Genomic DNA, 26,594 nt, shown 5'->3' on the forward strand with positions numbered 1-26,594 from the left:
CGCTGTTGGTTTGGTTTTTTTTTTTCATTTTTGGGGTTTTTTAAAGAGTAATATTCTGCTCAGAAAATAATCTTTATTTTTGTATAATATTCTCTGTAACTTAACAAGGCTCAGTGGAAATCCTGAGATCTTTTAAATCAAGATGGGATCACACACTCCCCATTTTATTTTCTGATTTCACATAAATGGCAATTTCAAATTTCCACTTTAATATCATCGTTAGCTTAACCTCCTTCATGCTTTCCCTACAACTGCTTCCTCTCATAGTTTCTAGTATAAAGTCGATGTGGTTATCAATGAATACTCCATTGTTAGCACATTTTCAAATGCTCAAAGCCTCCAATAAGCCTTCCACCCATTTCCACTGTTTCTTCAGATAACCCATTTCCAATTTTCCATTTTAGCTCCCTACATAATAATAGTCAAGAAAATGTCGTCATTGACAAAGATGACTAATCTCTCCGGAGCTCTTATGTATTTCCCTGGGTTTCCTCTTTTGCCATGTTCCCAAAACTGTCTTCTTTTTCAAGATAAAACTATTCAAGATTACATACATACTTTGACAAAACAGGAAACAATGGGTTTATGTTTAAACTTAGCATTAATCAGCAAGACTATTCTTCCATCTTTTCCTTGAGATTTCCAATTTGCTTATGTATTTTCAATAACTTGCTGTATTGTGTCTATAACAGATATTTCCCTTCTTCCAAAATGATTATTACTGCGAGCAGCCTGATTTTTAGATACAACCACAGAAACATCCATTTCTAAATAGATTCTAGAAAACAGAAAATTAAATATCAATAGATTTTCTTCTATTTTATTTCAAGTCTACTCCTTAGAAGTGCTCTCAAATCTTTTATTAGTTTATGCCTAAAGCTAATTTGACTGAGAGTGCCTAATCCACCTTTTCCTTGATCTTACAAGGTGCATCACAGAAGGTTTCAAATTGCTTCTCTCAGCAATTGATGCTCTGATTTGTGCTTGTGAATATCTATCTCATAAGCAATCTAATTATGATCTTTCCTAAGATGCAGGACATAAGAATGTAATTTCATATCTGGCTATATCCCTTGAAACTCTTTCAAAGATATAGCAAATAGCCTAAAAGGCAAAGAATAAAGTGAAGACAGCTGAAGTTGCAACGAGTGAAAGAAATGTGTCTGTATTGGGCTGACATAAAGCTGGTTCCAAGTAATGGGAAAGCAGGGCATTGAGCCTGACTTGTCTTGACAGAGCTGAGGAATAAAACCTTGACCCAAACAATAAACCAGCATAAAAGCAATTTAAAAAAAAAGTAAAGATTGTTAAGTATTGACTAGGTCAATCACAGTGACATAAAGCAATACTGAAAAGTGACAAAGTCTCCGTTAATGTATACTCAGCTACTTTTATAAAACACAGATAGGCCCTCAAAACCAAGAGTGTGAGCTGATTAAACATTTAAAAGAACCTGCATGCAATGTTATGAAATTATTCAAACCCAAACAACATACAGAGGAAAAACAAAACACATGCCTCATTTTTAGCCTACGACAGAATACACTGGAGTACATCAACAGAAAGATCTTCTGTGTGGTCTTTTGTAGTCTAGTGTAGAGTTCAAGCATACTCAGTGCTAAATGGCATAGAGAAAATCACACACACAGAGTGCAGATCCTTAGCCTTTACTTCTGGAGCGCCAAAAACTTGAAATTACCTCTCAGTAGCAATCAAACACTCCTCTGCTTTGGTAAAGTACTGAACTGGAGCATATGACAAGTCTAGTACTAACGTGCTGTAGAAATTCTATATCAACAAAACAGTCTGGAGTGGACCCTTTAAGTCAGAGTAGCAAGAACTAAAACGGTTCTCCAAAACATTTGCTGAGGGTCTGTTCACATCTTGTTAGTTCTTCAAATCAGGAAAGATAGCCTAGGGATAACTTTAGCTTATTCTCTCCTACCAACAGACTACATTGACTGTTCCAGCCAGTTCCATGCACGTGTTGTTGCACCTATAAGTAAAGGAAATTCTCAAGACTTCATTATTGATTTGGTTATGATCCCACTAAGAGACTTTTTTTTTTAAACATGAAAAAGTTTAAACTTAGGTTTTCTTTAAAAAACAAGGAGTTTCTATAGATCAAGAGCAAATTTCAAAATAGTCAAGCTAAAGTCCATAGCATTATATTTTTCATCTGAATCACGTGAAAGAAACTAAACAAAACTTCTCATTTTTTATTTTACGGAAAGATTAAAAATATCAAAGGGGGGAATTAGATATTTCATGAGAGATACTTAAACAAGGAAAAAAACCCTAAAAAATTATTATTTCTCAGTCAAAATGCAGAGAAAGGATTTTCTGGTTAAACAATCTCAACAGCTTTCAAGACAGTACCAAGAAAGTAATTTTCAAAATAGCAAAGTACTGCTAAAGCAGTTAGATTTTTTTCTGAGACAGAGAAAAACATTTGCTTGCTCCTTTGACATTTAAAGATACTTACCAATCTAGGAATCAAGATAATAAAATCTTTATTTAGTACAATAAATAAAAACACTCTGCTTGATATTAAAAAAAAAATACTAGAGATGAATGACTAGAAGAAAAACTTTTTTCCCAAGGGTCAAATGGACTTTACTACATCTAAGATAAACTACTAAAATATACATAGACCTCAGAGTGTAATTCTTACTCTCACTGTGAGCACAGAAGAGACTGCCTGCCATATAGCAGGCCACCTGGGTCAATGTGAGCACTCCTGAGACAATCAGCAGTTAACTGCAGCATAAAATTCATAAGCCTTTGACCCTGACAAAGCCTTCAGGATGAAATATTTAAGTAGAATTATTTATGGTATTTAACTACACACCAGTGCCTTTTTCTCCATAAATGTTTGGAGATTTTTTTTTTCCCCAGTAGGGCTAGCATTGATCCATTTGAGTTGTTTTGCAGAACAAGTGCTAAGTAAACATACAAGAAATCCATGGAGATTAAAAGATGCCCCATTAGAATTTTAGAAAATAAAATGTTACAAGGACAAAATATAAAGGAAAAAAAATACCCTTAAATCAAGGTGCTAAAATCATACCTAGCTTTCTAAATATATGGTCTTTTTCACTGAGACCTATACAGCTCAGAAAATGCTGAGCTTCCAAAAATTCCCATTTTTATCTGCTACAGACTCACTTCACGATGTCCTTTTGAACACTCTGGCCCAACTATTAATGTGACTTTCTGGGTCCAAGATGTCAGTCACAAATATGTGAATAACTACATTCATACATAAACATTCATCTTATCACTACAAAATAAACCAGAAAATTTATAGAACAGTTTTGTACATACCAATACACCATTTTCACATGTCCAAGCACTTGGATCAGATTCAAGTTTACTGACACAAACTATAAATCTGTCTGGAAACACACGCAGCTCTATACAAAAAAAAATTGAAATATTACAAAAATTATAAACATATTCAAAACCACACATAATGGCAACATATACACATGTAATTTTAGTAAACAAAATAATTTAATTTTTAAATTTTCTTACCTACTCTCCTCAACATACCATCCCTCCTTTTGTTTTGCTTTTTTAAACCATTAAGAAGAATTTAAAAATCAATAAGTCAGAGTAAGTTTAGTTCCCAAGAGGATAGTCATGGCTGCAAATCAGTCCACCTGCACCCCTGGACAAATATACCAGACAGCACTTAATGATGATTTATCTTGTGCTGTTCTGGTGATGAGTCTTTTCATCACAAAAGCTGTAAATTATGTTTGTAATATAGCACAGCATATTCAATCAGGACTTGGCATAAAAACTCAGCATAAGGCTAAGTGTCTCAAACTCTGACTACAGTGATTTTTGAAGTCATTAAACAAATTGGTTAACTATCACCAAATTACATATTCTGCTCAAGATCACACGGTTTGTTATGAACACAAGAAAGTTTCTATTTACAAAGGAGTAAAAACTGAACGGTTCCCAGATTAGAATAGACCAGATGAAACTTTATTCAGTACCTAGCAATGCTATGAAAAGAACATAGCTGGATATTTTGTTATTTTATGTATCAGATTATTCCCAGATTACTATCTTCCTATTTTCTGCTCAAATTTTTTTGTTGGTGGTTTTTGTTTTGGTTTTATAAAAAAAAAAAAAAGACATACTAATTTTAAAATTTGTTACACTTCATAAACGAGCTGTAACACCCTATTTTCCAGGGACAAGAAAGAGACAAGGTATGCAGAAAAAAACATGAGGTTGACCTCATAGATTTTTTAGGTAGAATATCTCCTCACAATTAATTGAGTATATGTATGATGTGCACAATTTGCCAGTGACTATGAGGTCATCCATATGGGTGACTGCCTCTCTACAAGGTACTGCTTCTTCACCAACAATGTATCTCCAGTTAGTATCTGACAAACCTCTCTGAGCACGTACCAGCAGTAACTTTTCTAGAGTCATTACAATGAAAGATGAGGATGTTGAAACAGATTCCCTTGTGTTTGCCATTCGTTGAAAAAGCATATACAGAGATTCATCTGTATTGGCACAATAGCTTGTTAAGCTACTATAACTTGATAATGAATATGAGCCTTTCATAATCCTTTCAGAAATATCAGCTCTGTTAGCAAAACTGTGAGCAAGGATGTATTCATGTTGTGCCTTAAATCCAGACCATTGTTTCTCTGCTTGTATCCTCAGGATCTGAAAAACCACTCCCGAAGTCCTGGTACAATGGCCTTCAAACTGCGAGTAGTCTATGGACATCTTCCAAATGGGCTACAAAAGAAAAGCTGGACAACTGTTGCAAGGACTGAATTTGTTATGTGGGGTTCAATAACAACCTCTTAGGTAAGTTTACTTCAGATACTGAGTGAGCATCACTGATTAAAGTATGCAAGATTCTTCTGTTAGGCTCCACATCTGGTTTTTTTTTTGTGAAGTACTAGGTTTATCTTACAGAAAGGAAACATTGGTGCCAAATTAATTATTTTTTTTTAGCATCTGTGCTTACTTTGCTATTTATTGGGAGCGAAACCTAGCAAAATGAAGCTTCTTTCTTGTTAGGAACTTCATGCGGAAGCAAAGTTTTGACTGCAGCATCAGAGCCTCTCTTTCTGGCAGCACTAGTAGGGCAAGTTCATTCCAGTTAGGCAATTTTATTGTTATATTTTGTAACAATCTCACTTGCTGGCTAACAAAATAGAAGTATCACTGATGCTTTAAAAAAATTTCAAATTTAATACACAGAAACCAATGTTGAGATACCAATGCAGACACTCTGCTATTTCATTCAATTACTCTTCCAGGAGGCTGGGAGAATAAGTTTGATGAAATATTTAAAATTAGCACTCCAATCTCTTCAACCAATATGGACTTAGAAAACAACTGGTTGGCATATAAAGACAGATTTAAACATTTAAGAATATAATTAATTTCTATAAAAATAAGGAATTCTTTAAAAATATCCTTTCAAGTATTCAATATTTTTAAGGGCACCTAATTGACTTATTTCACTTTTTTAAATACAAAAAGCTCAGCACAAAGGGCAGTGATCACTATAGCTCCTTTTTATTGATGTTGGCAGTATAGGATTGATATAACTTCCTTATGGAGTGTCTTGGCTTCAGAAAACATGAAAAAAGATCTGGTCCAATGACATCATCTATGTAAAGATTTTATAGCACTGAGGTGAATGGAAGCCTTTTCTTGCATACACTTGTACTGTACAGTTGATGTCACAGGACACGCGAGCAATAATGAAGTGATTCATACTGCAGCCTCTGGTTGATTCACCCTGCAGAGATGCAGTAAAATGCTGAGTCTCATCATACTTACAGAATTTGGTTTGGCTTAGCTGATTACGCTAGGGCACAGCATATACAAATTTAAAATTAAGTTTAAAAAAAGAAAAAAATCTATCATATGTTAAGAAACGCTCCTCTTTTTTTAGCAAGCATCCTCTGGAAAAAACCAAAACCAAGCTCTGAAATAAATTTTGATTAAGTAGAACAAAAGCTGACAGTTTATGTTCTTTTCTTTTTCTTCCAGAAATGCAAAATTCTAAGCAACACTATAAGAAACTGATTTCTTACCATGATAACGTTTCCCTACAGCACAACGCAGATTAACCCATCTCTTCATAAAGTAGGCAGTAATGTGAAAACTCTTGGCTGCAACATAAAACAAAGAGATAACAATGAGTGTAAGGGTATCTTGGGCATTCCGGTCTCAAAGTGTTGCACATCTGCGAAGACAGGATTGAGAGAAAGCAGGAGCAGCTCAAGAACACAAAATTTAACTTCAAAGGAATATTTTTTAAAAGAAACTGTTCACACTGAAGGACCAAGAAATTAGTATCTGAAACATGCGAAAAATCTAAACAAACAACCAACCGCTAAGTTCTAGTACCCACCCACAGAAATAAATTTGAATTAATTGATCAGAGATGTCATCCACTTAATAGCCAAGTGTCATGGTCACTAGTCCAATAAGCTAGAGTCCTATTCACTATGATGTTTTCACACAGATTCTACAAGAATACTACAGATGAGCATTTACTTAACTGCCTTTTGGGGAAAGGTGACATACTTAAAGCTGACAGAAAAAAATGCTGGATATTAAAAAAAATCCCAAACATCAAAGGTCTTAATTACCTACAATTGCACTGAGAAATGCACACATTTAAACTCCTCAATATTGACAGGCAGACAGAGCTAGCCTGGCTGACCCAGCAGATACCTGTAACGTACACAGAGGCTTCTTCAGTTTCTATTCCTGAGAACGACAGAAATCCTTGTGCACCAGGAGCATAAGGACAGAAAGGACTGTATTACAGCAAAGAGACTATTAGACTACAGCTAAAGAAATCAGCTTTTACTTTTGTTCTACTTAAATTCCCAAATGACCCTGATTAAATCAGTTAGGACTTGATTCATAAAGATATTTAGCAACCTAACTCCCACTGAAACAGAAAGAAGTTGGCATCTGTGGCTCCTCCTCCACAGTCTCTCTGTACACCTCACTAAAAGAGGGTATTTCCCCTGACTCTGATGGGTTTTGCAAGACTTGAATTAATGCTGCTTCCAAGGTAGTTACATACCCTAGGTGCAATTACCACAGAAAAGTTAGAAAATTGTTACTGACTGGACTGTTTGTTCCAGTCTCAATCTCAACTGAGCAAGTACCAAGGCATGCCTTATTTCCAGAGTATAAGCCCCAGAACACGTGTCCTCTCCTGCACAGTCTACAACTCTCCTACTTGTACTGGAGCTCTAGAGATCTGGAGCTCACCATCAAGTGCTGTTCAGCATCACCTCTCATTAAGAACCATAGTTATTGATCACAATCAATCCCTTTGAAATTTATCAGCCATCTTCTTTCCTTCCCCTGAGGAAGATACCTAAAATTTGACTTCCCTTTAGAGATCAAGTCAAGATGCAACAAGTTGAACCATCCCTTAAAAACGATGAGCGGTAGAGAAAAATTTGGATGTAATCCACCAGCTTTATTAACTGCATATTTACGAGCACAATTAAAGAAAATTACTTTTAGCTATTTCCAGTTTGGCATCCACAATTTTTTAGCATTGTTAGTAGGGTTAGACAAATCAAGAAAAGTGCCCTGTATATAAATAAGTTACTAGTGTGATAATAGCATCTTCCACTGTGATCTCTGTAATGCTGAAAAAATAACATTCATAAAAGTACAACTTTGCAAACAAATCCTCAAAATGAGAATAAGTATTAGTAAAAGAGTCTTTCCACCTCCATTTGTCTGGAATATTCCAAATGTATATTTCTTGAGAAGAACTTAAAATGAAAAAGTGTGAATCTTTTGCTTTTCCCAGAGAAAAGCACGATACTTCATTCCTGAAATTCTTTTATGAATCAGTGACATGTACATCTCTATTTTTCTGTTGCTATTCTGGTATTCTCTGAGAGGTTAAGTGTTTAATCATATTTGATTGACTAATAGCCTGAACAGAGTTTAAATTGCTCTTAATGGCCCTTGATTCAGCTAGCTACTGTTCTCTTCCAGAGAACACCTACCTCAAATCTAACAAAATAAATAACTACATAAGAGATCAAGACACCTCTACACTATTTTTGCAGTGTCAACTCAAATCTGAGAGACTTATAAAGCCTCCACAGGGAGTTGCACCTGAGCCAAGAAACTCAGCCCAGAGGGACTACCACTAGAAAATAATTTCAGTTTCCATGACTATTTACTGCTTGACTTTGCTGAAAAAGCCTGACACTTATTGCTAACTGTGAGAAAATTTTAAAGATGCATTACATTCAGGATGCCTATATTCTGAAAGTATCACACAGCTACACTCATTAAATGTTTTGAAACTCTTTTGTATGTGACATCTGATCTAATCCATAGTCAGCTGGAGTTTGCAAAATTTCCCTAGTTTAAAAGTTTCCAGAGTTACTGCAGAACTATAAAAACTGTGATATACTCTTTCTGCTTCCTTCAAGAGAAATGTATTATCTAATTAGCCATTCTCCATCATGAAATAAGAAACCAAATAATAAGCTCCACAAGAAAACCTTCTTAGCCGACAACCTCATGCAACTTGCAGCTTTTTAAACTTTCTACACAGTTACTTAGCATGAGCCTAAGTCTGTTCTCAATTCCAGACTTGTCCACCATCAACGCTGTTTATATACTAGCATAAAATAATGTTGGCTTTGGGCAAGCTGCGGATTATGCTTCAGGGAAGATGGCCAGTGTATACTCAGCAAGGAACAAAAGCTGCCATTTGTGATATCTGGAAGGAGGGACCAACTGATATGTACCAAATGATCCAGCAGTAGCTCCTTTTAAGCACATAGAAGTTTTAACCTCAAGCTACAAACACTATTTTGCAGCCAGCAATGTAGAGAGAAAGTTCACTGGGCTCAGCAAAACCACTTGGCCCAATCTTCAATTTACTCTTCATCATGCTATGTGGACATAGCTCCATTTGTAGATTACCAACGCAGAAGCAGAAATAAAATTTTTGTTAGCCAGGTGGAGTTTTCTTTTTCCTTACTTCAAAACTGTGCACCTAACCCAAATAAAATAATAATAAAAAAAAACCAAACCAACAGAAAAACCCCAGAACCTGAAATCCAAAATGAGACTGAATAAAAGCAGTTCTAGAAGAGCCCCACTTCAGTTTCAGCTGAAATACGCACCAGTGAGTGCTGCCTTTCAAGGGAATCATGATTTGCCCTGCTTGTTGTATTTCATAGTCACACAACACCAAGAGGAAGTATCAGACACTCACTATTTACTGTAAGACTAACCAGCAACAACTGTTTTCCAAAGAAGTCACAACCAAGCTGACTTGCGCTTCCAGAAAGCTGCCAAGAAGAGGCTGTGGTACAGCGTGGAGCAGTGGGAAGCCCTCTCCCACGGTTATTACGGACCATTCATCTGGGAGCCTGGGAAAACGCCTCTGAGCTGCTGAGTTATCTGGAGCAGCCTGGCAGGTGTTCACTTCCCAGCACAATCTGGCACCTGCATGGCTCGGTAACTAAATTCAGTCAAGCCTTCTCCAAAGCCACAGCACAAGCCTAAGGAGGCTGAATGCCCCCAAAACAATTCTGTATCTGACAGGCACCTATTTCTCATCGCACAGTATTTTTATACCATCTTTTACAAAAATACCTATTCTTCCTCCCAGTCTAGATGGTTCACACTTCTGACCGGTTGTTCTGGATTAGGGTTGCCTTGATATGTGGAAAGTAACAACAAAGTAAATCATTGCAATACATAGATATTAAAAAATAAGAGGATGAATTTCTTATGTTACAATGTGAAAGTAAATACACAGGTACATTAGACTTTCTGAAACACTATATTGTACATTAAAGAAAAAAAAAAATCTACATTTTGCTTATGCTAATTATTCCACACAGATTAAGCCATACTAGTAATAATGTTTACAGTATATAGAGCTTTTCATCTTCAAAGTACTCTACAGACATATTATTACACTGCTTTTTAGCAGTTATATTTCTCCACTTAAAATTATTCACCATCAAATCCAAATTCCTGATAGTTTGTAAACAAAATAAAAAAGGAACATTTAATTCTAATCCTACTGTTAATCATGCAGCTTTCCTTCCCCAAAACAACTGCTCATGTCCATAGCGTGTGCTCTACAGTAGGTTGCCATTTCTAATTTAGAAGAGATTCAAAAACCAAACGTTGGCATATAAATTTAATTCCAAGTCTACGGATAGACCAGGGACAGCAGACACAAAAAGTTGTTGAAACTTCCTGAGCCTTTTCTGGTGTTCAGAATGGCTACAGACTTTCTGTACCAGTTCAGACACACATACACAAAAAAAAAAAGAAAAAAAAAATCAATAAGTGTCTTCACCTACTGCAAATGTTTATACTCTAAATTGTGGATTTCAGAACAACTTAAACAGTTGAGGATACTATCCATTCTTTCCATCCATTCTGTCTTCAGTTCAAACAATTTTTTAATTACTTTTTAAATTTTTCATTATTTCAAATTATAATCACAAGCAAGTACACAGGAAAATGTGCGCTGATCAGTATGTTAAAAAGTCCTTAAACTTCTCAAAAAAATCAATACTTAAGAAAAAAATATTTTGGACATTAAATTTATATATAATTGTGGACTAAAAAAAAAAACCAAAAAAAAACCAAAAAAAAACATCCAAACAAAAAGACCCTTGGGTGCAGCACTGAGTATTTGCTGCTCACTTGAACTGCAAATATGCATGGTCTGATCTTGCAAATCCTTATATACACAAACAAATTCAGTGATTTAATTTGCTTCTGTCTTTTTCAGGGTGCCTTACAGTCTGGTTAAACCACATGTAGACAAAAACAGATTACTGATTTTTTTCCTCCTTACTTTTCCCCTTTCGCAATTTTATTAGTATTAGTACTATACTTCTGTCGGCTAAATCTTGTCAACACAGGTCAGCTGGTAACACAAATAAGTGAGAGGTCTGTCCCATCAAGGATATGGGGATAAGATTTATTTTCTGTCAGGGACCCTGTTCCCTGACTGGAAGAAACACATTAACCTTTAAATTAATCTGATCAAGACAGGATAAGATATGCCTAGCAGAATCCTCTCTGCTATCAGAACGTTGATAGCTGGTCATGGCACACTGTCTAAAACCTTCAGAATATGAGCCATTAACAATGAAACTGGACTGAGCCAGTTTATGAAATCCAAAAGCACGGTTGTAGGGCTAGCAGGAGAGGTGCAGAATGCACTCCGACATCACAGCTGTACTGGCCAAACTGGATCCAGGATAAGGCATTTCTTAGCCTGCTTGTCATGGGTATTCTGGAGGAAAGAACTGAGAAGGAAAGTATGTATGAGACCATCTGGCGGCAAGATGAGAAATGCACCTGATGGAGGTCCAGAGAACACACCAGCTCTGAAGGAAAAAGACCATCTTCACCTCACTGATACTTGAGATGGAGAGGCAGGCTGATCCAGTCCTGGAAAACAGCTCTTAAGATACAGTCTCTCAATACTCATTCATAATGTATAAGTAATAACAGCTACCACCACCTGGTAATGCATTCAAGCAGATAAACGAAGAGCAATATATTTGATGGTCAGTGCACGATTACCATAGACAACTGTTTGCTAATAGGAGAGACAAGATTTGATTTCACCCTTTTGTTGATCTCAGACTCAATGAGCGTATTATGAATTGCATGGGATGGGCTTTAACACATGAACTGAAAGCTATTTATGAATCCTCACTGTTTTGAACATATAAACTATATTCCAGAGGAAGTCATGTGCCTGGACTACTTTAAACACTGGAACGAGCCCGACAACTGCTAGAAAGGACAAGAAAGGCATCTGTCACTACCAGCCAAAAGGCAGAGAGAATTGGAAAACAAACCCTGTGGTAAACATTGTCTCACAAGTCAGCAGCAGAGGAGAATCTAAAGTCTCTTCAAAGTGGATGTACTGTCATGAAGGAGTAGCTTAGTTAAAAAACTGTTTGGTGATAGATGTGCACATCAAGTTGAGCATCTCCCCCCATGCGGCTACACATAGCTACATCCTAATGGAGCAATGTCACCCACCTAGATTACTCATTTTGTCACAGTGATAAAATTAAGGTAGATTCTAGCTAAAATGAAACACAAGACACTGTGATGGTGACAAGTTTGACTCCCAGGGCACTAGGGAATGCATACAATCACTTTTGAAGCACATGCTTCAAAAAATATGTCCTTTCAGCCTAAGTCTCTGTGGTGTTTCACTTGAGGACGTCCATGAGCTTCATGAAACTTTTCGACGCCATAAAATGCTTGAAAGGGAGGATTCTGTATTTTAAATGTCAGGAATCTCTACAAAGCAAAGTCTCTCATAAATAACAATCAAAATGTGGAAATGAGCCTTTCAGAATTTAACAGACATAACTGGTTCCCTTTATTGTTCATAAGAACAACATTATCGTGGATGCCAATGATGCTGAACGATTTTCAAATAGACACTCAAACCCTTCATAGGTCTCCAGGCTCTTTTTTTTTTTTCCGGCAATAGGAAATAACTTCTGTAAAACTTATTCCCTGAGAGGAAAGGGTTTTAACCCTATAGCTCCCACAGCTGACAAGGTTTTCATCTTCTATCAATAACAAGTTCTCTAGGCAAGGGTCACTAAAAATATCAGGAATATATTGCATCACGTGGCTACAAAACCTATGGATTTGGTGAAAAAAGCCTGACAGTCTACCACTGGAGATATGATGGGAGACAATGAAAGAGAAAGAAAAGCTAGTAGCAGATACCTTCAGCAGAATTTTTAAAAGATGGCATAAACATGAAAAGGCAGTTTCTTCAAAGCTGATCCTGATACATGCCAGTAATAAGTGTTCTTGTCTGACTTTTTTGAGGACTCCTGTTAGGATAGGCCAGTGGAGCTAAGATGTAAAGGTTGATGGTCATGACTCCTCTTTTGTTTTACCCTATCGTCTAGAGGACACTTCAAAAGAAAGTGAATTCTAAGAGACATGTGTGGACTTGAACCAGCATGCATTTCATGCTGTTGTCTGAATAAAGCAAGCTGTGCCAGAGGTTCACAGGTTTTTGTCTTTTCACACAACAGACTCTTGTTAGGTTTATAACAGCCTAGAATATAAGGAAATTCTCATAGACTCATAGAATGGTTAGAGTTGGAAGGGACCTTCAAAGGTCATCTAGTCCAACCCCCCTGCAAGGAGCAGGGACATCCCCAACTAGATCAGGTTGCTTGGAGCCTCATCCAACCTGGCCTGGAATGTTTCCAGGGATAAGGCATCCACCACCTCTCTGGGCAACCTGTGCCAGTGTTCCACAAGTTGCAATGTAAAAAAATTTTTTCCTGGAGCATAGCAAATAGGTGGAAAGTCACCACAATGGAAGCTTCTGTATTTTCTCTTTTAAAATGCTGGCAAACAGACTGTAATTAAGTCAGCTGCCAAAAGGCTCTGTTTCCAAATAAGTCTCAATCTCTTTCTCCTCTCACAAGCTGTGATGCAAACGGGATACCATCAAAAAGACCAAGAACAACACATGACTGTGATCATCTGATCAGTGTCACTCAACTCTAGCAATGAAGCAGGTGCTGGTTGTGGTGCAAAGAGCTGGAGACTGATTTTAAAACAGTTGCTAACAAAATGGTCATTTTAGCTTACTCAAGAATGTAGTTTTATAAGGGACCACCTGAATTACACAGCTCAGTATCTTGCAGTTTCTGGTATCAGTGTAACAGATGCTAAGTGCAAAAAAAAACCTATACAGAATATCTTCTTTCTCAATATTAAATAGCAAATTTAAGGTCTTCTATAGAAAAGATCAAAAACCATGAGCCTCTCTTACGCCACGGGAAGACAACAGAAAAGAACAGACAGGCATTGCCCATATGCTATGACCCACATGCTCACATGCAAAACCAAGAAAACTAAATATCCTAATTAAAAGAATAAAAGAAAGATACTCTGTAAATAAACACAAGACTGTCACTTTCTATTCCCTCTAAAGTAAGTTTTGTTATTTAAACAACTTTGTTTTCCATGGATTTGTATAGGGAATATTTCACTTGCTCTCTGAACAAATGTAATTTGCTCTGCATTAGAATATCTCTTATCTGTTTGAAGTTGATGGAATACATCAATACTATGCCCACAATGAATACTCAAGGTTGTGCTAGCCTTTTTTTCTCCTCTTTTCAAGTAAAAAAAAATCTTATTATTATTTGATGCACTACTACATTTTTATTTATTCCTATACATTCTTAAAAAATTAAGGCCCGGGCCCTCAAAGCTTTGCTGGTGTAGTTTTGTTTATGGTCTGTCACTTGTGCCTTTATAGTCAACAGAAATACTCTGTGTAATAAACACAACACATCTAGTACCTTCAATGCTGACTCAAATGCACATAACTGCTCCCACGGAACTACTTAGGCAAAGAAAGAATGTGTATTTTTTTTCAGGAACTGGCCCTCCATCTCCATCTGGACAGATTTCTGTAAAGCCTTATAAAAATTTTCCAAATATAAATAAACCCACAAAAATGTTTGCAATTTTAAAAGCTGAATTTTCTCTCTACCTTTGTCATATGATAATGAAACTTAAGAACAAAAGAAAGCAAAGGGGAGTATTATTGTGTAATATAGTAACATGGAATGTTTAAAAGAAATTCCTATTCATATTTAACTATGAAATTACACCCACAATTACTTCCAGTTATAACGAAAATAGAAAGGATATCAATGTTAGGCACATATCTATAATGATTTTTTTTCTTGAAATGTAATGACAATTTTTTACTTTCTTGGGCTGCTGGTGATAGTTTGGGGACTTAATATTTTGAGATTTTTAGGGAGTGCAAGAGTTAAAGATGTGTAAAACAGATTTTCTCACAGTTTAGAGAGAGCAAAACAACACATTTAGGAAACCAGACAGCTAAAAGGTCAAACCGTTACACTTCCAGGTCAAACTTCTGGTTGCAATTAAGTAAATTCCTCTAAATATTTCTAGGGAAATTCATATTTCTTTAGGTTTTATTTCAAAATCCCTATTCTTTCTTGCTTACATTGTAACCAAAACAATATTGCTGTCTTTAAAAACATTTAATAAAGTGTACTTACTTTTTTTTTAAAGGAACCTTACATTTTATTTCAAAACAAAAATAAAATCTTTTTTTATCTCATTTAATATACAGTTGAATTAATTTTTAAAAAGGCCAAAGGAGCTATTAAACCTAGTTAATTTTAAAAGAAAATGGCACAGACTTTCTTTTCCCCTTAGAAATTGTATTTCTCTTTTAATCCACTTTCATTATCTGTATTTCCATAGTAGGGTTTGGTTTGGGGGTTTCTGCGTTTTTTTAACTAGATCAAGTAATTCCCCCCCCCCCCCCCCCCCCTACAAAAAAAAAACCTCTCAAAAGATGCTGACAATGGTCCTGATGTAAATGCTTACGTGCTTGCTAAAACATACCACCATAGAATCATAGAATCACATGGTTGGATGGGACCTATAAGATCATCTAGTCCAACCGTCTTCCCACTACCATTGCTGCCACAGCTACTAAACCATATCCTGTAGCTTCTCATCAAGCCGCCTCTTGAACACTGCCAGGGACGGAGACTCCACCACCTCCCTGGGCAGGCCGTTCCAGTGCCTTACCACTCTTTGAGAGAAAAAGTTTTTCCTCACGTCCAATCTAAACCTCCTCTGGTACAACTTGTGGCCATTTCCTCGGGTCCTGCTTGTTGCCTGGAAGAAGAGGCCAAACCCCTGTTCATCACAACCTGCCTTCAGGAAGCTATAGAGTGCAATGAGGTCTCCCTGGAGCCTCCTCTTCTCCAGACTAAACAATCCCAACTCTCTCAGCCGCTCCTCATAAGACTTGTGCTCCAGACCCCTCACCAGCTTTGACAAACTGAAACAAAAGACATAATTCCACTCTGTAAATATACCTGATTAATGGATACTGACTTTTTGCCTAACTAGATAATGAAAACTCCAAAGATAAACTTTAAATTTGCATAAATAGACATGTTTTTTGCATAAAATGAAGTACTAACAGAAAAATTACTCTGCAGATCTACTCTTCATTTCAGAAAGAAGACACTTCAGAAAGATCTTTATAGTTTATATAGGTATACAAGACAGTAGCTGTCTACATTTGCACCTGCAAACACATGTATTTTTTGCACACACATACACATAAAAGTAATTTTAATAATTTTGTTTCTTTTCATAAAATGAAAAAAATCATATGGAAACAAGAGGCAAACAAAAATGGAAACAAAAGAAAACCAGAATTAAGGCAGATATTAAATAAAAGTTACAGGTCAAGGCTGTTTTCAAAACCAACACCAAAATCTTTACCTTCAAAAAGATATACCCCATTAAACAACTCTCCTGTTGTTTCAAATAAATTATACTTCTTTTCAATATCATACTAACTATATAAAAAACTTTATTAAGGGTATCTTTTAAATAAATACACTATTTAATTTCCTATCCAGGTCCATAAATAACTTCACATGGGAGCTGCAACTAGGGAAGAAGTAAAATAAGGAGAGCGCATTCAAACCACCTGCTGCTGCAGCTGGAAGTGTCCCATGTAAGACAGGGACAGCAATTGCTAAAGTCTCTGCAAGTATCAGTGTAATAACAGGAACACAGAGGTAGATCCTAGACCTAGGAAGTGCAGAGCTTTCTCTGACAATCTCTGAAAACACACTGACTCTCTCTGACATATTAATGAATTTTCAGTTTATAATGCAGGCTTTTTCCAGAAAAGCACAATTATAAGAAAGGTCATACTGGGTAAAATCAAAGGTTGATATAGCTAAATGCCTCGCATGAAAAAGTTGCCATAAATGACTACAAGGGGAGACTAAATACAAGAGCAAAGTGCATGTAGTTATTTCCCCAGTACCCTCCCAGACTCCAAGCACTCTCAGCTCAGGCCTTTATTGAACCAAAGGAGATTTCTGTGAATTCTGTACGCTCCCTGGGTTACTCTCCCATCTTCTTGTTCAGTTCTGTAGACTCAGTGTAAGCTTGTCTCACACTCCTTACCCTTTGGGAAAGAGTTCCACAGTTCTGCTAACTACCATGGGGCTTCCAATAGCTTCATTTGATGCCCTCTTGTTCTCAAACTGGAAGAGAAGAAATGATTTTGTATATCTCTATTGCTTTCTCCCCAATTCATAACTTTTCCAGGCTCAAGACTCCTAGCACACTTAACTGTTTCCTGCACTTTGTATGTTCCCTGTACTGTGTTTCTTCACCTTAGATCATCTTTGTTGCCCTTCTTGGAGTTTTTCCCAATTCTATACTATAATCTAAGGTAAGGAAAAAAAAAATCACTCAACATAAAATACTGAAACAGTACATAAGTATGAGGTTTTTTGTTCTTGTCAAATATTCTCTACTCTGAGAAAAGAACAAAAAAAAAATTCCAGATATATAACCTTGATCTTCTAGAAAAAAAAATGTTTTAGTGAAAACAAGACGCCTTTATTCCCCATCAGCTGCAAAAAATGGGAAAAAGTAATCTAAAGCAAATCCAGGAAATATTAAGTACAAGATACTAATCAAAATATTTTTCATAAGTTATTGCATAAGTTACTGCATACTTCAGGGAGCTATGAGTCTCTGTCGTAACAGACAGATGAATCTAAGTTTAAAGTTCACAAAGACCTGCAGGACTTGGCCACAAATCATAAATGAGTCTATTGTAAAGAAGCTGCAATATAATTCTTTTGAGAGACAGAAATTACAATGTGCAACAGCAAACATCAAAATATTTAATTTAAAAGACTTCTGTCCTCCTCAGTCCCCTGTGTAAGCTTATCTGCTATAGCTTACTTTCCCCTCCAGTTGTGCCCATCAAATTTTTGTGGAGTTGCTCTTTAAGCAAGATAGGTGAACTTACCCTAGTTAAAACCAAACAAAACACTGTTTCACAGCAGAGGGGTGGTGGGAATAAATCAGTTTTGCTGTTACATGATTGTAACGTGGAACATCACCTATGAACATCTTACACATTTCATGTTCTACAGTAATAGCAAACACTCCTAAAGCAAACGAGGGCAGCTTGAAAAGGATGTTTTCCTTAAAAACTTCATAGTGTTCACATTGAAATGCAAGGCCAAAACAGTTCAGAATATTTAGTATCATGATTTACTGTATATTTTTGGTGTGCTTACAGGAGCCAAACAAATAGTTTCATAAGCAACAGAACAGAAATATTTTTTCTTATGAAACTGCATCTTATGCATTTTTTCATATTAAACGAGATGTGAACTTTGACTGCGGATCTTTGTAAGGCTGAACTATTCATAACACCACTTGTACTTCTTCCAGTTTCTTATTTGAGTAAGCTTATCAGAAGTTAATGTCTGAAAATGTAATGTCTGAGACTTCTACCTGTTAATAAAGTTCAATCACTTTTACAAAAAGCAACTGGGGGAAAAGATGGACAGACAGATAGACACACACAAAGAAAACAGGATCACACTAAGCCCCATTTCCTTAGAACATTAGGTTTAAAATATATAAAAAAAATATATATATACACAATCCCACAGACAGCAGATAAAATCAAGCTAAGAGCCCATTGTGACATGTGACAGCATGCTCTATCATTATTCTCACTGTAGAAGAGACTCTACAATAAAAAGATCTGAAATCAGAGCAAAAGTGTTTCACCTTCAAGCCAAGAAAAACAACAAGGATGCTAGGGAAAGAGTGAGAAAAGATCTGAAAATTACATGTAGGATTAACATAGTTAACTTGTCCCCCTCCTTCAAGATGGGGAAAGAGGTCAATTTACAAGATACTTTCTTCCTTCCTTCCATTTCTAAAGTGGACTTTTCTACTAGCTATATTTTCTTTCTACATCTTCCTTTTTGTTTCCTCTGTACCCATACAACTTTGCCTTCTTCCTTAATTTTCCAGTCCTCCCTTTGTCATTCTCCTGTATTTAATATTTCTTTATAGCCTCTTGTTACTTAATTCTCATTGCTCTTAATCAAAACCAGCCACCTTTTGTGGAACATGAAAAAAACAGACTCTGCTTTTAGCTTAAGTCCACAGTAGGTGAGCATTATGACACACTAAGATACTTGACATCATCGCTAAAAAACCAGTATGCATTATTGAGTAGTACAAGTGGTGCAAAGTGAAAACGTATGGTGCATATATAAAAACATAAGTTCTAACTGTAAAGATTATATATTTGTAAAGTGAAACAGTGGGGCTTTTTTAATGAGACAAATTCACTACTGCATGGGGTTTGTTATTGGATGGCTTACATTCATTGAACTTGAAATAATGCAAGCAAACCATACCTGATCAATGCCCGTCTTGCATTATTTTGGCCATGCATTATGCAGGCAAAAATAAATCATTGAAAATCTACCCCATTTAAATTTTCTCTTAAAAAAATAAAACAAAATCAAACACGTTTGGACATTAATTAAACACAGGAAACAGAGTTTATACCAAAGCCTATGTCCAAAGGCTAAATTAAAGCTTACTTTGGCAAATTGTTCATACTGGCCATTTGGGAGGGGTAGGGAAATTGTTCAGACAGAAGGAAGAATAGGAAGAACTTGCTTGTCTTGGCTACTTTCTCCCATTTTTCCATTCTTTCTTTCTTTCTTCTCCTGTGCGTAACACCCACAGATTTCCTAATGAGATGGTATGCGACCCACCACACACTGCTGTGTGGGTGTAACTTAAATGAAAAAGAAATGTAAATTAACAAGTTACATGCATGGATATTTATGTTATGTGCCACAAAACTGAAAGGTGGTATTAAATAGTAGTAATATTAAAAATAATATAACATGTATACTGAAAAGAACTTGTGATAGGTGAAAATTTTCTCTTCAAAATAGTTATGGTAGCCAGTTTAACAACAGTCTTTTCTGCTCAGCAGGATGAGATCTGCTTATCAAAGCAAGGTAGCTTGGCTTCTCTTTCTGAAGAAAATCCTAATATAACATGCTTTGATATTAGAGGAAGTCTACGATCTTACTAATACTGGTTTAGTAATTCTGATTCTAATAAATTTTGAAGACATCTTGCAATGTGAAGAGCAAACTAATTAAAATGGACTTGAAAAGATGTGAGTTCAAATAGGGGTAGAACACTGACCTGGGATACCTGAAGTAGCAAAAAAAACCCAGCTAATAAGCATCTTAACGTTCCTGCTATAGATATGCTCCTCCTTGCAATAGTGAGGGTTTTACAGCAGTGAAACTCTAGACACAGACTTGCATAACTTTGCGCAAAAGAAACCACATTCAGTTTGAAGAGCTAAGAAACTTTTAATAACCTCCAAATGCAACAATAGCTGCAAGCTTCAACTTTTCACCAGCAGCACCAACAAACAGTATGTGTATGTTGTTAGCCACATACCAAGCTTGCGCATTTCTTTGTATACTACAAAACACTGCCAGCCAAACACTGGCCAGCCACCTTGCACTTTATCTGTTTGCGAAAAAACAGAAAAACATATCTTTGTATTCTACAAACAGATCCCCTAATCCTAGAGAGGAAGGCAAAACACCAAAGGTTTTGGAGCCATATTTGAATGACGATAACTGCAAAAGACTATTGGACTTGTGTCTCAACTGAAAGGGTCGGTCCCTTAGAGGTAGGTCCCAGTTGCTCTGGTGAACACCCACCTATTCTGCTATTTGCTCCTCAGGTAAGAACAGACTTGAATAAACTTGTTTCTTGGACCTGAACAAAGCACTCCTTTCTTACAAATTACAGCCCTGAGCAAAGCAGGCTCAGAGAAGAGGAAAGAGGTGGATTTGGAAATTCAGTTCAAGGTGAATGTTCGTTATCACAGGCTGTTTTCTTCCTTTATTTCTGTAGTGTTAATTAATGAGTGAGATTAACTGCAGAAAACTGATGGAACAGTAATTCTGCCTCATCCAAAGTAAATATTCTTTAATTTAAAGCTGTCACAGATATTACTGATGACCTCCTCAAATGGATATCCTTAAGTTTTTCATTTTCAGGAAATAAGGGGAAGGGTCAAGCAGAAGATCAGTTCACAACCCTGGGACAGCATACTAGTATTTTTACTAAAAAGTTCATGATATGAAATAAAATATAAAACCCTAAAATCTCATGAACACCCTCAAATTAGTGTTGCATCTGCCTGCATATATAAAAACAATTATGAAGTCTGGCAGTTTTATCTCACAAAATCATTGTTTTTGAAAACTTACTTTTTACTGAGGCAGGAAACTAAAAAATAAATAAGAAAAAAATCACTCTGTAAAAGAAAACACAGAAAAACCTCAACGAATCTCAGAAATTCTGATCCCACCCTCTAATGTCCCTCTGCTTTCACTGTAAGAAAACTCTATTTGCTCACTCAAAACCTGAAATGTATGGAAATATTAAAGTTCATATGTTTTATAAACCTTAATAATATTTAAAAGAGACCAAATGTAGTTACAACTTGCAAGAAAAAAAAACAAAACAAAAAAAAAACCCAAGAGTTTGAAAAGCCTTTAGAGTCCTGAAGCACTTTTTACTTATGTGGTATTGTGTTCTCGTGGGTAGAAAAAACTCCTCCTGTCACGCCATAACAATCTGGCTCCCATATATGCCTACAATTTTGCAATAATAAGCCAACAATACAGTATTTAACCTGTGTTTTCTTTATTAAAAACACTCACTAATATTGATAACAGTGTTTAAAGCTGCAGCCATCAACTAGAATTATACAGGAATTTACCTTTTCAATAAGTGACAACATTCTGAGAGGCAAAGAATTTGTTCAGAATTAAAACAGTTGATATAATATACATTGAATTAAAAAATTTGTATCAGTATTCTGATTTTATATTGTAAGTATGCAATTACATCCATTGTAGAATTCATATTTCAGTATATTTAAGGAAACGTGAGAAGCCATAGCCAACACAGGGCTTTCCTATAGCAACCCTTTTTTTTTCTGCAACAACTTTATAACATGCTCCAGGGTGGTAATAAAAAAAAAAAAAAGTCATTATTTCCTACGAACCATTTAAAAATAAATTGCTTATGTGATATAACACCAACAGATAAGCCTATCAACCGTAAAACCCACCATGAGGACCAGAACAGCTACTGAAATAACCTTAAACAAAAACTGGCAAGTCATTTAGCTGCAAAGCTGATTTAACATTAGAGCACAAGCTACAGCAATAATTATCTCCAGTTTAAAACATGCATGTACTGAAATTGCACCTACTAGTTTTACCACCCTTACATACACAAAAAAAAATAGTAATATTTTTTTAAAATGTTCCACTTGGGTAAATGCTCTCACCACTGTTCACTTCTGCACAATAATTATTCCCAACATCATCAATGCAGTAATATCAGTGAAATGACAAATGTCATTTATCACAACATAGTAACTTTTAAAGAATGTACAGACTGTCAGAAGAAGGAGAAGGATAGACACTATTTCTAAACTAAAAATTTAAACTAAATATCCAAGTGGAAATAAGACTTAAAAATAAGAAGATTTCCATCAGTTTTGGAGGACCCAGGATTATATCATTTATTCTTTTAATTCTAATTATAGGCTCTCATAATACAAGCATTATGTTCATTTTCAATAACACAGAAAATTTAAACCCAGTTAAATTTTTCCAATAACATAGCAAACATCAGCTATTTCGGGCTTACCAGTTTTCCTGATGGCAAATTTCTCATGGGAAAAAAAAAAAGAAAGAAAGTGTTCACCATATTTCTCTTACTTTATTCCACAATAAATTAAATGCTTTATTTTACCGGTAAGAAACAAAGGACCAGATGGTGCATGATCCATTGATTTCCACTGACCACGTTGTTTACGCGCTTCCAAGTAGTGTTTGACCCTTGTAGCAACAACTTCTTCTAGAAGCATGCAGACCTCCTGAAACAATAACCATTGACCTATTTAGATATAAATTTACATACATGCCCACAGACACACAACAGAAATCAATGCAAAATCACTCCCTTCACATAAAAATGAAAAAACTTTATCTGCATTTAAGTACTGGGATATTACATAGAAGTGAGAAGCACATAATTTAGGAAATGAGTATGACGTGGTTGAGGAGGGGAACAAACAATTTTGCTACAAAACAAGAGAGGAAGTACATTATTAAATTCTGACTTGGCAGATGAAACTGGCAAATCATTTTAATTTGTATGCAAAGTATGAAAAAATAAATCTTAAAAATTATCATAACACTAAGTATTTAAGCTGAATATTAATAAAAATCCTCCCAGGAATTGTCAACATACTATTTCTCTACAAAAATCCTTACAACAATCCTACAACAATCCCACAACAGATATTTTAGTTTAGTTATTTTGGGGAAAAGACTCAGAGCTAATTAGGTCACAGCAATCTAATTTCTCTACTCCACTTTGATTTGTTTGCTCCTATACATAACTGTTCATATTGTTCCTATTCCTTTCAGCAAAGCACAAAAAAAACCCCGCATACAACCCAAGAAGAACAAACCCTTCAGCCAGAATAACCATAGAAAAAAAACTTGGAGTAAAAGCAAAAAATTAATCTCTTGAATACCAGAATATGTTTTCAGATTAATACATACACACATTTGAGACTTTTCCCTCAGTATTCTCATTTTCCGTTGTGCATAACTATGTGCTCACAGAAATGATACTCTGTGGCACACAAATATCATTTTACCTTTTTACAGTGTTTGGACAATAGACAAAATTATATTAGTACCATCCAAACTAAAATATCTTGGCTTGAAATTTACTTTTGATTAATCTAGAAAATATGCAGAACAACAATTTTTTAAAGTATTGCTCTAAATGACAGCAATGCACATATATCGGTCAACCACAAACAGTATTTTCTCCTTACAGTAAGAAATACATTTTCCTTTCTGCTTGAAGAGTACAATTATAAGATACTATATCTACTTATTCCTCTGTTTAACTCATTAAAGTGATCTCATTACACATTCCTTCACAGGACTACGCACTCACATTAGAATAAAAAGGTCTAGCAAGCAGCAGAAACATAGTGCGCATTTGATTCCTTCTGCAACAATTAAGATTAGCATGCACTTCCTTAATTTACATGGAAAATATTTTAGTTGTTATACTTATGGAAATATTTTTTAAATGGTTCTCCACAAAGAACTATACAGACCTATATTTAAGAAAGCATAAACAAGAGCAGGCTTCAAAAGAATCATCTCTATGTACTTTCCACTGTTATAAAGAGCTTGTAACTGAAACCTTCTATATGCATATGGAGAGATCATAGCAACGACATGAATAAAAATGGGTTTAATTAATGTTTCTCAAAGTACAAAGATAAAACTTTGACTTCGTTATTCCAGGGGAGAAGAGATAGGACAGAAAGGGTAGGGAAATTTGAAGGGCAGAAAGGGAGAAAAGCTCCCAAATGCCTCATTTTGCATCTCACAGCAATCCCAAGATAACTCTATACAACACGTGGCAGCAGTGTGCAAACTGTGGTCAGACAACGTGCACCATATTTTCTTACACCAGCCTCATGCTTACGGGCACTCATTTAGTTCCCAGCAACTGACAAGCCAGCACCGCTCCCTTCTTCAGTACGGGATGGCAGAGGCATTGCGATCCCTCTTTCAGAGCAGTCTCTCTGCCCACACACACCCACTTAACATCCTTCCAGGGGCTCCTCCACCTCCTACGAACAGCAGCCACTGACTTTCACCCAGGGTAAGCAGGGGATCAGCAGAAACTGTGTTTGTGTTACAAGGAGTCTGAGAGGCATCTGCTTTTCCCACAGAAAGCAAAGAGGGCTGTACCACCATTACTGTTTTCTAGAATTTGGAAACAACAAAAATGCAGAAAAAAACAGTTGTGATGAATATGCAAAAGCCCTCATTAAAAAATATGTAGGCATAATTTGCCTATAATACCTTACTGACCTTTTTCTTCCCACTTCAACAAAGACTCCACGCAGGACTTTCAGGAAGTGAACTGTAAAGCTATCAGAACCACACTTCTTGGTTGTCAAAAATATGCAACCTTTGTGCTTCACTCAAAATGTGCGGTCACAGAAATGTAATGAATGCTGCCCTGTCATGCCTTTTCATTAAATCAATCATGATCTAATTTCCTGAAATTCATATCTTCTGGCAGTCTTACAAAATACATTTTGAAAACACTTAGAAGTCAGATAACCAGGACAGTAAAACTGGTTAAAAATACAAGGAGTAATGACTACTCAATTTAGTTCAGAAAAAAAAGTCAAAAAGATTTCCCCTATTTTGTTCTTTCTCTGCTTAATAAAGCACAAATCAAATGAACCACATGCTTTTAAATATTCTGCTTTCACTCCCTTAGGATATTAATTTATTGTTTCTTTTAATTTTATTTAAACATATTGCTTTGAGAGGTATGGGGATGCTCTGCAGTGACAAGTTAATTATGCCATTATTAGGAAAGCTATCTGCTGAAAATTACCGTAACAGAGACTTGCGGGAAAGTCCACAGGCATTTGAAACATGTCCTGCATTCGTTTTCAATAGGGAACGTCTCAAGTTCCCACAGAGACTGAAACAGGGGAAAACTCCTGCCAGTAACTCATCACAAGATTGTGGCAGAAATCACACAGACTCTGATGAAAGTTACATTCATAATTTTGCTGTTTACTAATGCACTGATTTTCCAAAATTTCATCTGTTGCCAGGATATATCAGTGATACACTTAAAAATAAAGACTGGAGGTTTCTTTTCATAAGATACAATTAAGATAAACTACAGTTTATCATGCATACTTATTATGTTTTCTTGCACTCTCTATATGTAACATCGTTCACGCTTCTTGGAATGAGAAAAAACAGTTAATAAAAAGACATTTCACTGACAAGCTCTGCAAAAATGATACCTGTCACAATCTGGTTTATATCACTTTGAATAAGTTACAAATATTCATGAGAGAGATGTTTTTAAAATTAAAAGTCAGAAGAATCAAAACAGCATGCACACATGCATGTATGCACACACACAGAGTTTAAAAATTAAAAGGCAAATTGAAATGGTCATTAGTGACCCAAAAAGCACACATAGTTGACTTAGGGGTCCCATAGCAACCCTTGACGACTAGATATAACTAACAATATTCTCATAGCACTGAAAAATTCTGAACAGTTCAAGGCAATCCAACTTTTTCCCTACAGTCACATGCTTTTGAAGTAGAATTGATATTTGTTGTACCTCTTTCTCATGATCTGAAAACCAGCTGGTGTCTTTACTGGAGCCTTGAGGCAAAACATGAACATCCACCAAAACAGCAAAGTTCCCACACTGGAGGAAAAAAAAAAAAAAGAAACAACAAAGAACAAAAAAAAGTTCAACTATAGCTGCTACGAAGCACATGTTGAGCAGACAAAGCAGTAAACAATCAGGTAGGCATATGCATCTGATTCAAAGATATAGCAGGCAGAACATAAAACTGTGGAAGATTACAAAGCACAGAATTAAAGATTTACCATTGTTTGTGAGCTTTATGAGAAACAAGAGCACCAGACAGATCTTGG

At 35.9% G+C, this 26,594-nt stretch overlaps 1 protein-coding gene across 6 annotated transcripts in view; it reads right to left on the minus strand.

Moving 5' to 3' along the window:
* SLX4IP (SLX4 interacting protein) overlaps nt 1-26,594 on the minus strand; it is a 78,389-nt gene that overhangs the window by 19,474 nt on the left and 32,321 nt on the right. For 5 of the 6 annotated variants that reach the window (XR_015258059.1, XR_015258060.1, XR_015258061.1 and 2 more), the window contains 4 exons: nt 26,272-26,361; nt 22,822-22,945; nt 6,093-6,170; nt 3,328-3,416 (listed from right to left, as the gene is read on the minus strand). Coding sequence is in view for 3 of the 6 variants with exons in the window: in XM_086743912.1 (XP_086600038.1) it covers nt 3,328-3,416; nt 6,093-6,170; nt 22,822-22,945; nt 26,272-26,361 (381 nt within the window). In the remaining 3 variants the exon portion in view is untranslated. Of the gene's footprint in view, nt 1-3,327; nt 3,417-6,092; nt 6,171-22,821; nt 22,966-26,271; nt 26,362-26,594 lie in introns of all 6 variants that reach the window. The other variant, XM_086743914.1, reaches the window with a different exon arrangement.

Source organism: Chlamydotis macqueenii, chromosome 3 (genome assembly GCF_036417535.1).
Source record: "Chlamydotis macqueenii isolate bChlMac1 chromosome 3, bChlMac1.mat, whole genome shotgun sequence".
NCBI lineage: Eukaryota > Metazoa > Chordata > Aves > Otidiformes > Otididae > Chlamydotis > Chlamydotis macqueenii.